At 39.3% G+C, this 17,071-nt stretch overlaps 1 protein-coding gene across 3 annotated transcripts in view; it reads left to right on the top strand.

Annotated features, from left to right (window-relative positions):
- The window catches only part of NUP210 (nucleoporin 210), a 2,490,054-nt gene that overhangs the window by 1,196,218 nt on the left and 1,276,765 nt on the right, over window positions 1-17,071 (top strand). For all 3 annotated transcript variants that reach the window (XM_044078102.1, XM_044078101.1, XR_006365597.1), the window contains one exon: window positions 6,202-6,308. In XM_044078102.1, coding sequence (XP_043934037.1) covers window positions 6,202-6,308 — 107 coding nt within the window. The remainder of the gene's footprint in view (window positions 1-6,201; window positions 6,309-17,071) is intronic.

Below are 17,071 nucleotides of genomic sequence, written 5' to 3'. Positions count from 1 at the left end.
TTACATACATTTACAAAGCACTGTAAGCTTGATTCTTTCTCTAGGTTCTGATCAAACTTTGCTAGGGCCATTACTGAACGCCTCCTGGACTCTTCTTCTTCCACATCTCAAATTTAGTTAGCTAAGGTAATCTGCCCAGAAAGCTAAAGCTACTGCAGCAGTGATCAGTATGATGAACATAGTACAGTTGTGTAAGTCGAACTAATCATAACAGTAGATGTTTGAATGATCCCTGCTTTAGTAGCCACTTCCTCCCTCCATTCCCTTTTTTGTCTCTATGCCAGGTGTAGATATTTATTTTTTGTTGTACCTAGCATTGTTCTTTCAGGACCCAGTCTCCCTGTTTGTGCTGGGAGGAAAGCTCTGAAGGGCTTTGTGCCCAAACTTGTCTTTTAGATAACTTGGCTCATGCTGCCTGACAGTTTGGGCATGTGGAAGGTGCCCTGAAGCTTTGAAAGCTGGCCAGCTAGTATATCCTTGGCAGGCTATAACCTGTATAGCTGAGGCTACTACAGCAGTGATCATTTGAACATCTGCTGTTATGGAAAGTTCAAGTTATACAACTGTGCTTTCAGTCTTCTGTGAGGATGATAGGTAGTAGGTTGGAGCAACCTTTCAGTGAGATTATATAAATAAGGTGGGTATAATTATTATTTATTTATTTTATTTTATTTTATTTTACATCTGTTGACCGGGCTAGTCTAGCTGGATACATGTCCATTTTCAGTAGAGGCCCGGGGAGATAAGCTCCAGTACAGATAAATGAAAAACTTAGTAATCAATATACAAAATAAGACTAAATAAAAATATGCATATTAAACAACCAGATTTCAGGTACATCAAGAGAAAAAGAAAATAAAAAAAATGACTAAATAGCAGCATTAGTTGTAAACAATGAATATTACAGGTTACAACATAAAATACTGTGAGGACAAAAAAAAACTGTAGTGCAAGAATGCTTATACTATACAATATGCAGGTATAAAATATAGATAAACAGAAAGACTAAGGTCAAAAGAGGAGACCGGTTAATTATATACTAATATAAAATAAAATAAAAAAAAATATTCTTCAGTAGGAAGTGTATAGAGCGACTGGGCACAGTGTAGTTTAGGAGGAAATCTATATTTATAGGTAAAATAATATGTACTGGTTTGTGAGTAGTGAGGGATAGGCAGAGCTAAGTTTAATCAAGTGGATAGAAGCCTAGTCAGGTTTAGTACAGGGGCACAACCAGTGTGTTCTAAGGTCGAGTTTTAGTCTATTTTTGAAGAGTGCTAGAGAGGGAAGAGAGGAAAGATCGCTGGGGAGAAGATTCCAGGTTTTTCCAACAGCATTAGAGAAGAGAGATTCACCAGTCTTGTTGTTAGATTTAGAGGTATATAGAAGATTTTTGTGTGAGGAACGTAGTGATTTCAGATTTGTGTATGGAGTGATGAGGGTAGATAGAACAGGAGTACAGGAAGGTTTATAAAGAGTTTTATAGGCAATGGTTAGTTGACGGAATTTAATCACGTTTTGTAGTTCAAGCCATCTAAGCTGCTTTATATTTATGCAGTGGTGGGTTCTGTAAGGGTTTCCTGTTGCAAATCTAGTGATGTTATTGTAGGAAGTTTCCAGTTTGCTGAGGTTATTTTAGAAAGGTTAGTAAAAATAGGTGAGGCATAGAGGAGGGTAGAGATTAGATGAGTATGAGCTATGGTTGTTCTAGCTGTGGGAGAAAGGTAAGATTTAATCCTATAGAGGGAGCCAAGTTTTTTGTTGACAGTTTTTATTGTATTGTTGATATGGATGTCAAAGTTCAAATTGTTATCAGTGGTGATACCCAATAGTTTGGTGGTTGTGTCAGGTGATATATTGGTGCCATTAGTGGATGTAACTGAGAAATCAAGTGAAGAGGACTTGTGAGTTGGATTAAAGAGGAGGAGTTTAGTTTTTTGGGGGTTTAAAAGAAGGCAACGCTGTGTAAACCATTGTTCCGCTGTGTTAAATGCCTTCTGGGTAAGAGAGAGAAGTCCAGATGTGGATTTGGCTGAGCATATAAGTGTGGAGTTATCAGCATGTTGTATGCATGTGGCTTGGGGGATGGCTAGATAAAGGTCATTAATAAATATTGAGAAGAGGAGAGGTCCTAGTATGGACCCTTGAGGGACACCTAGGGTAACTGGTTGGAGGGTAGAAATAGTCTTATGCCAAATTACTGCCTGTTGTCTTTTATCTAGGTAGGACTGGAACCATTTTATAGAAGATGCATCTAATGATAGGGATTCTAGTATGTTGATGAGAATCTGATGATTGACCATGTCAAATGCTTTGGACAGGTCAATGAATAGTGCTGAAGAAAGGTTATTAAGATTACGGTTTTTGTTTATGCAATCTGTAAAGGAAAGGAGGGCAGTGGTAGTGCTGTGTGAAGGTATGAAACCATGTTGACAGCTGGAAAGTAAGTTATTTTGGGTTAAGTGGTCAAGTAATTGCCTATGGATACATTTCTCCATGATCTTTGCTAGGGGTGAGAGAAGGGCAATACGGCGGTAGTTGGAGAGCTCATTTGAGTGCCCGCCTTTATGGAGGGGGATAATATGAGAGACTTTCCATAGGCTAGGTATGTGACCTTCGGTAATAGTCCTATTGATCAGAATGGAAATAGGATAAGCTATAGCTTTGGCTGATAGCTGTAGAAAATCGGCAAGTAGTTGATCTGCTGAGGGAGAGCATGGTTTTAGTTTTTGTATGAGGGTTAGAATGTATGTAGTTGGGACAAGTTGTAAATGAAAAGGAGGGGGTGAGGTAGAGTTATAGGAAGGTAGAGTGAAGCTATTAGGTGATAGCTGACTAGCCAGTGTTTGGATAGTATTAGTAAAGAAGGTATTGAATGTATTGGCTGTATTCATGGGATTAGTATGGTCAGTATTTTAAGGGTTAGGTGTGGTGGATTGACCTGGGTGGAGTAATTGGTTAATGCTAGTCCAGAATTTTTGAGGGTTGTTTTGATTAGTTTGTTGGAATTGTAGGTAGTAATTTCTTTTATCAGAGAGTATAGCTTTCTTAGTGTCATTTCTTAACTGTCTAAAGGTTTGTTGGTCAACAGGGTTTTTAGTCATTCTCCATTTGGCCCAGTGTTTATTTCTAAGGTGCATTTTGTGTTTGGTTGCTTTTGAAAGCCACGAGGCAGACTTGGTTTAACTCTAATCTGGTTGGAGCGTGTTGGATGAGAATGGCAAGAAAGTTAGAGTTAAAGTAATTGATGGCTTCTTCTAAAGGGAGGTGTTTTAAGGGAGACCAATTGCAAGCTCTTAGTTCTTTTTCAAATATCTCAGGGTTAAAGTTCTTTTTGGATCTGATATTTTTGACAGATGTTGGATTGGGAGTATGGGTTTTGTGCCTGATAATATAGGTAAGTGAGTGGTCACTTATATCATCAGGGAGGGTTCCTGAATCATAGTTGTGAGGGAGATGGTTTGAGAATCCAGTCTAATAGTCAAGCTTTGTGGTTAGTTTTATTGATCCTGGTGGGGGATGTAATAGTTTGAGTAAAACCATATAGGTTAATGTGGGTTGTAGGGAGGCTGCTACAATAGCAGTTCCAGTCAAAATGTTTATATCTCCTAGGATTATGGTTTCTTGAGGCAAGTGTTGGGATAGCCAGCAAAGAATATTTTCCATGGTGGCAATGTTATTACTAGGAGGAAGATACATACAGATGATATAGATTGATTTAGCATTGTTAATATGAAGTTTGGAGATGAGAATTTCTGCATTAGAATCAAGAGGTATTTTACAGTTGTAGGTGGTTAACTGTAAGCCTTATTTAAATAGAATAGCTACCCCTCCTCCTTTCTTGGCTACTCGGTCGAGTCTTAGTATGTTATATCCAGGTGGAAGGAATTCATTGTCTTTGGTAGCAGGTCTTAACCATGTTTCTGTTAAGCAGAGGATATCAAAGGAACATACTTCTACTAGAGCTTGGAGTTGAGGTACTTTATTGTTTATGCTACGTATATTAAGATGGGCTACTTGGAGGGAGTTAGATGTTTTACTAAGGGAATTGATAGGGTAGGGATTTTGGCTGTGGAGAGTACTAGGAGTATTTGTTGGGCCTGGGTTAGGCTGGATATCTCCATCTTTTATTGAGAGTAGTAATCCTATATAACTTGGGTTAGGGAATTTGTTGTATAGAAATAGATTTTTCCTGAGATTAAGGGTGTAATATTTAATATGTAGTATTCTATGATACTTTGCAAGTAGGTATTTGGGTGACGTTGTTATATTAGCATGGTTAAAGAGGAGTGGAAGGGATAGAGCATTGGTTTCCTTGTTAGGATAGAGATGGTCTAGATGTAGTGGATATTCATAGGAACTGAGTAAGTAGGCAAAGATTAGAGGAAGAAGAAGAAGTAGTGTGAATAAAAGTAGGATAAGTAATGGGGTGGGAGGTTTATACATTGTGCAGATTTACTGTTGGATATATATAGGTAAAAATTGGAAGTAAAAAGGGTAAGGTTGGAGAAATGTGAAGGTTGTGGTAAGATGGAAGGGAGTGTTAAGAGAAGGTAGATGTAAGAGAAGATGAAAAGTGGTAGAGTGTTCTGAGAGTACTAGGAGAAGGAAGAGGTGTGACTAGTAATTTCTAGAAGTAATTGGAAGAGGAAGAGGTGTGGTATAATGAGGGTCTTATCCTTTTGCAAAAAGGATTTTACTATTTACATATTTACATATAATCCAGTTTTGAGGGAAGGCTTGCCCTCTTTCAGAAAATATTATTTTACCATGTACACATTTCTATAAATTCTATTGTCCTTGTGTGTGTATGTATAAATATGTATACATAGATATGTGTGTGTTTATATACATATATGTATATGTATGTGTGTGTGTGTGTATATATATATATATATATATATGTACACACACACACACACACACACACACACACACACATTTGTGCTTATGTATGTCCATACATAGAGAACGCACTTGTGTGCGTGTGTGTGTGTGTGTGTGTGTGTGTGTGTGTGTGTGTGTGAAGTTTGTGTACTTGTATGTATGGGTTTCATACTGAATTATACAAGTTGTTATAGTTACAGCTTGTACGTTTTGAGGTAATGTAATGAGCCTGAGTTGGACGATGCCTTTTTTCCTGTAGGATTTCTCTGTTTAGTAACACAGGTGTCCTTTTCCAGTCATAAAAAATTAAAAAAAACTTAAAATGTAACAGTGGTGTCAGTCTGGCATATTGTTCTCAGGTAGTGTCTTAATTTTATTTTCTCCTGTGTGAAATTCCTTTGTATAAACAATACTCACAAGCCCACCCTTTTCAATTCCCAGAGATATGTAGCGTACCTCTCAGTGCAGAAAGTCTGGACAAAGCCTAAAATAATGAGGGGACGAAAGCCCTAAAAAAGGGACAGATTTTAATGAAATCTGAAATTCAAATGTATGTTATTATTTAATGATGTTAGCACTTAGTGATTTGCATGAAAACTACAGATTTTATGCGGCACAGACAAAAAATACGAGGTAAAAATCTGGACAGTTAGGTATGGGATGTAGTAGCAGGGCATTGATTGTGTAATTCTGGGAGAAAGAAGACAGCATTTTGAGGAAGCTGCAGGTACATTATTTCTTTAGTGCAAGTAATGTGCCAACAATATAATTATACATATTGAAATCTGAGCGTAAGTATTTCTTTCTGTCCTTTCTTAATTTTCAAAATGTGATTCATACAGATTAATGTATTATGTGGCACATTGGTACAGAGAATAACATTGTCATGTTACAGCAAGAGGTTCCCCAGTTTGATTCTTTACTGGAGTGCCTTCTGTGCAGAATCTAAATGTCAACCCCATGCATTCGTGTGAGTGTCCTCTGACTACTCCTGTTTACTCCCACATTCCAAAGATATGCAGTAGGTGGATTGGGCACTCTAAATTGGCCATAGTTCTGAGTGTGTGGTAAAGAACAACTGTGGCAGACACACATTTACACACACACACACACACACACACACACACACACACACACACACACACACACACAATCTTGTGTAAACAGTTGCCTTTCTGGCTATTGCTTATGCTGCCAAAATACTTGAGTCATAGCTGAGTTGTTAAATGTTTGATTTTGTTTGATATTTATTAGAATGCATGAGATGTGTTGCTTTTCCTTTGTTTCACCAATTCTTTCTTGCTTTTTTTTTAGGTCTGCAGACATTATTAGTGCACAAAGAATCTGGGAGCACAATTATTACTGTTACCGCATCAAAATATCAGCAAGATCATCTACGTGCAGCACAAGTACTGACACAGGTGGTGTAGATGTACATTTGTAAATTCCTTCATATACATGTTTTCATTTTTTTAGCCATTCAACCCCCATCCACTACCCTGGTGTGCTTGATTGGCTTCATGGTATGTACCTGGAAGATCATCTGTTCTTCCACTGAGGTGTGGGATCTAGACTACTAGGAAGACTCACCAGTCCCACACACGATGCTATATGCTTGGCTTCTTTCTATGTCTGCAGTGGAACCCAGAGACCCATTCTTTCTCTGTCCCAAGGCACTCACTAACTTGATCAAATCAGGAAGGGAACCAGACCATCTCACTGCCAAGTTGAAAATCCTTTATCCCATTTGTTCAGTTTCCCCAGCTGCTTTTCACCATGAGAGGTAAGAGTCAAGTAGTTGGTATGGAGTGAAGAGGTTAATCTCTCAAGTGGCTCAAACCCCTCCTCACCCTGTGGAGCTCTTAACACCAGCAGCAACTTTCCTGAGCTCCACTATAGCTGCCTAAGGCAGGAATTGTGTGCCTCACATACTTGTCTTTCCCAGCTTTGGTGCACTTAGCACTCTCAGGCAGTGTGTGCTGAGTGGGCCCTTCCTCTGCAGGTGCAACACCTGTTCTCTGTAGGTATCACCCAGGTGGTGAGCCAAAGCCCTTCCCCCAAGAGGGATGAGGTTTTAATCTCTGTTCATTCCCACCCCTTTCAGTATTCCCAGGTAATGTATATTGGAGCAGTCTCATTCCCTTAACACATGTTATTCCCTGTAAGTATCACCAGAGTGGCGAGCTTGAGCCACCTCCACCCAGGAGGGGTGAAATTTAAATTTCTCCTCATTCCTATCCCCTTCCAGCATCCCTGCTGCTAATTGAACATGGTTATCTGGTCACAGTCAATTCATCTCTCTGCACCATGGGAGTGGGCTAACCATTCCAGTTTTTATACAATTTTCCTTTGGTTTCACTGTCTTTTATTCTGTAGTGTTCTGATTGATGTAGTATGAAAGAGTAGAATTTTATGTGGAACCATTATATGTGGATTTCTAGTGAATAAATCAACCATTTCTCTACCGTGTTCTCCATTTGAAAGTTCTTTTTGTGTCGATAAGAGATTGTAATTACACTTTTCAAAGTAATGCTACACATATAAATACACTATTTGACAGTTTAGTGCAGACAGTTAAGTATATGAGCAATTAATTAGCTTCATGTTATAGTATTCAATTTGATTAATTCAGTATCCATTTGCTCCCACTCAGCAGGTTATCAGCAAGACCTGGTCAAGTTAGCTGAAGACCTCATTTCCTTAGTCAGAGGTAGGCACTCCTCTTTGGAGTCTTCCCAAGGGAAAAGGAAGAGGGATCCTACCCCTGAAGTTTTCTCTGAATCTGATTCAGATGAGGATTCTGACCAGGACGAGTCTGTCTTTGATGAAGGGACCCTTCCTTACTTCTTTTGAAGATTCAGATTCTAAGGAAAACCTGCCTTCAACTTCACCTCCTAAAGACATCACTTTTGGGGAAACGCTCAATGCCATGAGGGAACATTTCCAGTGGGAGAGACAGGAATACACACAAGCTTAAAAAGAGAGTGAGGGAGTTCCTTGACCTTCCACAACACATACCTTTGGCTATTCCTTCTGTATTGGAGGTGATAGAGGATGTTTTATGGACTCTTCTCTGAACCAAGGTTCTCTACCTCCAGCCCCTCAAAAAACAGACAGGTTTTACAGAATGCTGGACTCACATAAATACCTCTTCATAAACCCCTCTGCTGACCCAGAGGTTTTCACTCCAGGTTCCAAGAGACAAAAATCAGCTCTTCTTAGAAACCTTTATGTATTGACCAGAGAAGCAAGGCCTTTGATAGATTTGGTTAAAAAAAAAAAAAAAAAAAGTCTACTCTTCCACTACCCTAGCCATGAGGGCCCTTAACTGTTACTTTGTTAGTATTTTATCATATGAAACTATTTTAGATGAAATGAAATAAAGGATTTCCTCCCTGGAGGACAAGAAAGTTTCTAAGGAATTGTTGGACCTTTACTATTCCAGGTCTCAGATGGCAAGACACTTTACACTGTGACTATGATGCTATGGAGACCTCTAGCTGAGTTGCTGTATCTAGCTCTGTCATTAGAAAGGCATGCTTGGCTTAGGGAACAGACCCCACCAGACCATGTCAAATCTAAACTTCTAGATGCAGCCCTGGATAAGGACTTCCTTTTTGGGCCCAAGGCTAAGGCTGTGCTAAAAAAGATGGAAGGTATAGCAAAATCTATGCCAACTGTCAAGGACTTCCTCCAAGTTCTGTTTCCCAGATTTAGTAGGAATTTTCCCACTAAACACAGTTTTTTTTTCCTTTCAATCAAAAGGCAGCCAGAGGAAGGCTCAGAGGAAAAAGCCTCAAAGGCAGCAGTAATCACAGAAGCCCAGGCAGTGGTCCTCAAGAACCCACAGGTAGAAGAGTTACAGGCCACAGAGCTTTGGCAGAGAGCAGCAATGACTCTTTCTTTCCCCTACTCCCTCACCCTGTACAGAGAAGATAGGAGGAAGGCTATCCCTATTCAAGGAAAACTGGTGCCTCATTACTTCAGACAAGTGGGTTCTGAAAGTTATCTCAAACGGTTACAAGCTGGCTTTCAAAGAGCCATTAAGATACTCAGGTTACCTAGATGTTCCATGAAATCGGAGCGCAGAAGCCCTTTCTCAGATTTGCAACCTATGCTCACAGGGCTCAGTGGAACCAGTACCCAATTATCAAATGGGGAAAGGGTTCTACTCCAGGCTGTTCCTAGTTCCCAGAAAGGAAGGCTCCTGGCAGCCTATCCTAGACCTGTCCACCCTCAGTGAGGTACTGTTGGTGCCAAATTTCAAAATGTTGAGTCTTCAAAAACTTCTTCCCATGACAGCCCTCGGACCTTAATGGTCACCTTAGACCAAAAAGACACTTACTTGCACATTCCTATTGAGAAATCTTGCAGATATTTTCTTCACTTCAGGACAGGTACCAGTCACTTTCATTTCTCTGCTCTGCCCTTTGGCTTGTCTTCTGCTCCAAGAATCTTCACAAAGTGTTTAATTCCTTTGATCGTCTTCTGCAGAACAAGAGGGATCCAGATTTACCCCTATCTGGATGACTGCCTCATTCAAGCCAAGAGTCGGTCAAAGCTCCTGAAGAATCTGGCCGTCACTCAGATCCTCCTCACCTTTTTGGGGTTCACCTTAAATCTTCGTAAATCCAGCACAGACCCATCTGTAGATCAGAGTGTGTTGTACCTTTAAGAGCCATTCCAGTCTATGAGCACGTGCATATAAGTACTGAGCACATGCAAGCAAGAGTGCCATTTTGCTTGAGCAGCCGGAGTGAAACCTTGTATGTGTGTAGGTCAAGTCAGTCAATTAGTTCATTTAGATTTTATGTTCCAGTCATCCATCCTGATATGTTTGTGTGTAATAAACAACTTAAATGGAACACCCAAGCCTCATTGCCTTATCTGAATACACAAGACAAGTGACATGGTGTCAGAATGGGATCCAAAATTAAAACCATGAGGCACACAGTCAGTAATGGAGGAATATACATGAGTGAATGATCCACAGCTCAAACGACTCGCAAATAGGTCAGAAAGATAATTCCAGTTACTAAAACTTATTTAAATGATTTTTTACTCGACAAATATAAAGCAAAGCATTCAAAACATTCAGAATGAATTTCTAATTAAACAAAATGTACGAAACTGTGACATAGTGATAAAAGTACTCAAAATGCTTACAAAAATGCTTAAAATAACTTCCAAATCACATAAATGTATAAAAAAGGAACACAATTGTATTTATTCACTATGTGCTTATTTTCGTATTAGCTAAAGCTATTCGAAATGTCCGAAGTGTACAAAGTGTTGGAAAATGTATGGAGTATTACAGTACAGTTATTTCGCAGAAAAGTTATTTCAAAAAGATTGTTGTGCAGTTGAATATTTTTCGAGTACCTGGTCTATGTTTGAACATAATTACAAGGGTCAAGTCTGTACTGTGTCTAAAAACAATCTGTTGGCATGGCAGAACGATTATGTAAACCAGGTCCACTTGTGTTTGATAATAATGTTGCAGAAAATTGGAGTGTGTGAGAGCAAGAATATGATATTTTCATACAGACTGCTTTTTCTGATAAAGACACATGTACAGAGGCATTTATGCTGCTCAATTTAGCCGGTTCAGAAGCCATTGAAAGGGAGCATTCATTTGTCTATGCACCTGCTGTGTTTGCAAGGGAGGGGGAAGACCACCATATTACACAGGAAAGACTCTGAGAGCTTAAAACGCAAGTTTAGAGAAATGTGCAACCCCAAAGCAAATGTTACAATGGAAAGGCACATATTTTACACAACAGATCAAAATCCTGGTGAAACATTTGCAGCATATATAACTGACTTGAGAAATAAGGCAACAATGTGCAGATTTTGTGATCTGAAAGATGAGTTGATAAAATACAGGCTTGTGTGTGGAAAGATTTTGTTTCAAGACAATGATTTAACCCAAAGAGTGGCGTACAGCAACAGTGGTCCCTCTCCACAAAGGTGGTGCCTCAACGGATCCTGGAAACTATCGCCCCATAAGCCTGACTAACTTGGTCTGCAAAGCTATGGAAAGGATCATCATGGACCTCATAAATAAAGATATTGGGGACCTACAGATACTGGATCCTACCCAGTTCGGCTTTGTTAAGGGCAGATCCTGCTCCTTAAACCTGGTCGATTTCTTTGAAACAGTCACCAAGGCCATTGACGAGGGGAAGGTGGTCCACACAGCCTACCTGGACCTCGCAAAAGCCTTTGATACAATACCCCACTCTGGCATTATAGATAAGCTCACCAGCTTAAATATAAACCCCTATGTCACTAGATGGGTTGCAAACTGGCTCAAGGACAGAACCCACATGGTTAGAATTGCTGGAGCCATGTCAGACTCCAAACCAGTTACAAGTGGCGTCCCACAAGGCTCAGTCCTGGGACCTCTCTTGTTCGGTATATATTTCTCGGAGGTACAGGCCAACACGGAAGGACTGTGGCTGACCAAGTTCGCAGATGACTGCAAACTAGGTGCCATAATCGACTCTCCACCTGACACAAGCATCCTACAAAAGGGCCTCATAGAAACAGACAACTGGTGCCAGAGCCATGGCCTCAAGCTAAACGCCAAAAAGTGTATAGTCATCCCCTTTGGCAAAAACAAAGTGCCCACAAATTACCCCATAGGTGGTAATCCATTAAGTACGGAAGAAGTAATTAGGGACCTGGGGACCCAAGTTGATAGCAATTTCTCATTTGAAAACCACGTGGCCAAAGTGGTTAGAAAAACATTTTATATAGCCCACCTAATCATGAAGGGATTCACATCTATGAACCTATGAAGAATTCCATTTTATGGGGTTGGGAGGGTGGCCTAATGGTTAAGGTGTTTGCCTTACAAACACAAAGTGCAGGGTTTGAATCTCACAAGAGATAATCAGTTAGCTTAGTATGAATCTATGAACCTATGAACCTATGAACCTATGAATCTAGATCAGAGGAGGTCATCGTGCCTCTTTACTCATCCCTCATCAGGCCCATAATTGAGTACAATGCCCCTTTTGGGATGTACCTTACCAGACACCTGCAGCAACTGGAAAGACCCCAAAAGTACCTCACCAAGAGGATCAAAGGGCTCAAACAGATGCCATATGCTGCCCGGTTAAAGAAACTCCAGCTCTACTCAGTGGCATACCGCCTGCTCAGAGTCGATCTGTGCCTGACGTATAAAGCCATGTCCAACCCGGAATTAATGGACATGCTGCACCTCAGAAAATCTAAATCCCATCGAGCTACGTGGAGAGACTTGAACCTCAGCATTGAAATAAATAGGACATGCTGGAGGGACAGAGTCATAACTCAGAGGCTCCCTTCACTCTGGAATAAAATCCCAGTCCAGGTTAGGCAGAGTCCCTCATTGACTCTCTTCAAGAGGAATCTTGATGAGTGGATGGGAGATCGTAGGTTTACCCCAGGTATCACATCTGTGTCACTGTTAGACAGAGGCACAGTATACTAACCTCGAAAAAGGGCATAGCAAAATTAATTTAAAATGGGTGGCAAAAGCCAAACACACTGTGGCTAGGCTTATAAATGCCCTAGGGCAGATAGCCTAGTATGAACCTATGAACCTATGAATAAGACCATAGAGATGACCATAGAGATTTGTCAGATATTTGAGCTCACAGAAAAGCACAAAATATGCTTACAAATGAGAAAAGCATGCTTGTAGTGCCTTCCAGTGCTAATTTTCATAGTATGCAGCACAAGGTTAAAAGATATAGGCCTAAGAGTGTGGTCGCTTCAGCAAAACCTAGAACAGCTACAGTGAAACCTAAGGCGCACTCAGTAAAGCAGAGGGGTGACTCTGCAAAACACGTGACAAGCCCCATCATCTTATTTGAATACACAAGGCAAGCAACATGGTGCCAGAAGTGGGATCAAGTATCATAATTGTGGTGGAAACCATGAGCCCAAGCGAGAGAATTGCTTAGCTTTTGATCAGCAGTGCCACACATGTAAAAATTGGAATAATTTCAAAAGGATGTGTAAATCTAAAGGGGCACATTCTTTTATTAAAAAAAGAGTATTCAAAGAGGCAAGTTGATCCATTAGAAAGCTGCAACCCTACTTTTTATGTTGATGGTGTGTGTGCGCTTAGTGAAACAGTCAAAGCATTAGATTTGCGGGTAAAGAATGGAGTATTTTGTACTGTTCAGATTAATGGGAGACCTGTAGAACTCAAAGTTGATACTGGTTCAAAGTGTAATGATATGTCAGCAGATGAGTTTGCTAGAGTAAAAGCTGGTGAGAAACTTGATCTGGCAATGTGTGGGAATCTTGTTGCTTATGGTGGTGAAGAAATTCAAACTGAAGGCTCAGTAGTACTTTCATGCTAATCTGCTGGGAACAGCTATGACTTGCAATTTTATGTAGTCAAGAGATACGTGCAGTCATTGTTAGGCCTCAAGGACAGTTTAAAACTGGGATTGCTTTTATTCAATAAAGAAGTCCACCATATAAGCATGTGTAACAACAAAAATTTTGCACATTTTTTTCTGACTATGCTGATATTTTTGAAGAAGAACTAAGCAAACTCCCATTTGTGTACTCCTTATAGTTAGACTATGAGGTAAGCGCAGTCATCAGACCAGCATGAAATGTTCCAGTAGCCTTGCAAGGCAGAGTCAAAGCTGAGCTAATCAGAATGGTACACCTAAGAGTAATTTGTCCAATAGAAGAACCAACTGAATGGGTATCCTCCATGGTGGTAGCTAATAAGAAAAGCTTTGATGATATTAGAATATGTATTGAACCAAGCGATTTGAACAAAGCACTAAAACACAACCTCATCATCCAGTGCGTACAGTTGAAGAAGTTGCTGCCATTATGCCAAATGCCAGTTTTTTTCTGTCTTAGATGCAAAAAGTTAATTTTGGCAAATTTCTCTTGATCGAAAATCTTCACTGCTAACCACTTTCAGTACAACATTTGAAAGGACAGATTTTTGAGAATACCATTTGGAATAAATTCTGCCAGTGACATCTTCCAACGTGCTATGTAACAAATTTCTTTTCTGGTTATCCATGTACTGTTATAGTAGATGATATTCTTGTAGGAGGCAATGGGGAAGTTGAACATGATAGAAACCTCAGGAAAGTTCTGGAACGTGTTCATGAAGTGAATCCTAAACTGAATCCTCAGAAATGTAAATTCAGGCTACAGGAAGTTACTTATGTGGGCCATTTGCTTACCAGTTCAGGCTTACGGCCAGATACTTCCAAGCAAACTGCAATTCTTGAGGTGCCATCTCCAGACAATGTCACAGCCTTGTGTTTTCTTGTCATGGTCTGTTATTTGGGCAAGTTCCTTCTTGATCTAAGTGAATTTTCAGCACCATTAAGAGAACAAAGATATGTAACCTGGTCCTGGTCAGAACAACACTAAAGAGCATTTGATGTCTTGAAACAGAAAATTGCCTGTCCACCTACCTTGAGCTATTGTGATGTTCACAAACCATTAATTCTTTCTTGTGATACTTCAAAGATTGATCTTGGTGCAGTCATTCTTCAAGAGGGCAGACTGGTAGCCTATGCATTCAGAACTCTCACCGAAACCGAGATGTAGTTTGCAGAAATAGAAAAAGAGCTTTTTGCAATTGTGTTTGCATGTTCAAAGTTCCATGATTATATTTATGGCCAACCTTTTCAAATCGAAATTGACCACCAACCTTTCGTCATTATTTTGAAAAAGCCAATGCATACAACTCCTGCGAGATTGCAACACATCATATTAAATTTGCAAGAGTACAATTTCCACTTGGTTTACACAAAAGACAATAAGAGTAAAAAACCAACGAAAACCAAAAGAAACTGACTTGCTTGACGAAAGTGTAATGGCACAACCCACCAAAAACGAGTATCCAACTTGAATAGTGCTCAGCTGTCAGCAGTAATTTAATGCATTCAAGTATAACTGGAGGTCCTCTTTGGTGGGTTGTGCCATTACACTTTCGTCAAGCAAGTCCGTTTCTTTTGGTTTTCGTTGGTTTACACAAAAGGCAAACTTCTTCATCTTGCTGATACTTTATCCCGATAGCCCAGAAAAAAACACTGAACAGCATGAGAATGAGAAACCTGATTTTGAAGTTATGGAAGTGAAACATTTTTCTTCCGCATGTCTTAGAACTTGCATAGCTTCATATCCAATTCTCCAGAAGCTTAGCCATTTTATCACTTGAGGATGGCTGTCAAACCAATCTTGATTACCAGTAGATGTGCAGCAGTATTTTCCTTACAGAGATGAGATTTTGATGAAAGATGGTATCATCATGAAAGGTCCAAAGGTGATTGTTCCAAAATTCTTGCAACAAGAGTATATAAACTCTTGCATCATGGCCACCCAGGAACTGATTCTACCAAAAGAAGGGTGAGAGGACTAGTATTTTGGCCTTCTATGTCAAAGATATTAAAAAGGAACTTTCAGCTTGTTCTGTTCGTAATAGTACTAAACTACATCAATGAAAAAAAAGCACGTCATCTTAACCAGATTCCTGAACTACCTTGGTCGACAGTAGCTACAAAAATTTTTGAATGGAATGGTCAACATTACTTGGTATTAGTAGACTCTTATTCATATTAGTTCGAGATTGACCTACTTCAGATTTTTCTGTCCATGGTAGTCCGCACAAAGACGTTTCTGACAATGGTGCACAATTTACAAGTTGGCAGTTCAAAGTTTAATTAAAATTCTAACAGTATTCATTATATCAGGCTTGCAATTTTCAGATTTGACAACTAGAGGGAGCCAAAAGTATTGTTTTACATTCATTTCTTTTTTTTCAAAACATTCTTTATTTCGTTTTATAGTTCACAAAATGACAATCCACACAACATAGCAGGTGATAGACAACAGAAATTCTGTATAAGCTGGTGAAATGTATTTCTTATGGAGCTTTTAACCTTCCTTTCTTTAACTTAATGTTATAATTCTGTTCAAAATGGTCCTCACTTGAATTAAATATGTAATAATTTTTAATCAATTGTTTTATACAGGTTTTTATAGGTTTTAAAGTGCCTATTATATTGGTTTCAATTTTAACTCTTATTTATTCATTAATATTTATGAGTATTTATGAGTCATTTTATTGAATGCTTTTATTGGTCAATCTGTTCACTAGCAAGATATTTAACCTGTCAATTTACCTCAGAACCACATCTGGTGAAGTGTTTGAAACGAAAAAGCTGTATTTTAATTGTCTGCGTTTGTGTTTACTGTGTGTTTTGTACACATATTAAATTAGTTTTAAAAGGCTTCTGGCTGGCTTCTGGTCTGTTGGTACCTTGGATTTGGTTACAGTTCAAAATTTTTGCTGAAACATGGGATTTTGTTCATATTAGTAGTCCTGAATACCCACAGTCTAATGGCTTGGCTGAACGTTCAGTTCAAAGTGAGAAACAGCTGTTAGAGAAATCCTAAAAAGACAATACTGATGGTTTCCTTAATCTGCTTAGTCTCAGAAACATTCCTCACAACAATTTACTTGGTTCACCTGCTCAGAGACTTATGTTGAAGCAAACAGAACCACACTACCAATCAGTAAGAATTTGTTGATTCCAAGTGGTAAAAACAACAAAGCAGTAAAAGCTCAACTCCTAAAGAAGAATTTGTCCCAAAAGTCATACTGTGACAAAACCAGCAAGCCTCTGAATTCATTAAAAGAAGGTGAGAGAGTGAGGATGCAGACAGCAAAAGGATTTGACCAGATATTACTTGTGAAACATTTGTGTGAGGAACCGAGATCATACATCGAGTCACAAGGTATGGAATTTTGGCAGAATCAAACTTTTACTACTGATGTCCTGAGCCAGTGTTAAAGCATCTTGCCTGTAATGGAGACTCTAATTATCAGCGTGATTTATCCAATGTTCCTGTTCCAGAGAACATTTCATTGTCTGTTCCTGAAAGTATCCCTGAAAATCCTGAAGCAGAACATTCCCCGGTGACCGTCCCTGTTGCTAAACCCAGTTCTGATTATTACATTATGAGGTCAGGTCATGTTTCAAGACCTAGTCTAGATACATGGCAACCTGGACATGATTGTTATTGTTTGTATATGTCTGTATAATTTGCATGCTCATCCAATTCTCTTTTTCATTTGCATGACAGAATAGTCAGAGAGAGGATGTAGATCAGAGTTTGTTGTACCTTTAAGAGCTATTCC

This window comes from Protopterus annectens, chromosome 7.part0, assembly GCF_019279795.1.
Source record: "Protopterus annectens isolate FY-2018-M chromosome 7.part0, PAN1.0, whole genome shotgun sequence".
NCBI classification, from domain to species: domain Eukaryota; kingdom Metazoa; phylum Chordata; order Ceratodontiformes; family Protopteridae; genus Protopterus; species Protopterus annectens.
This window is presented reverse-complemented; position numbering and strand designations above follow the sequence as displayed.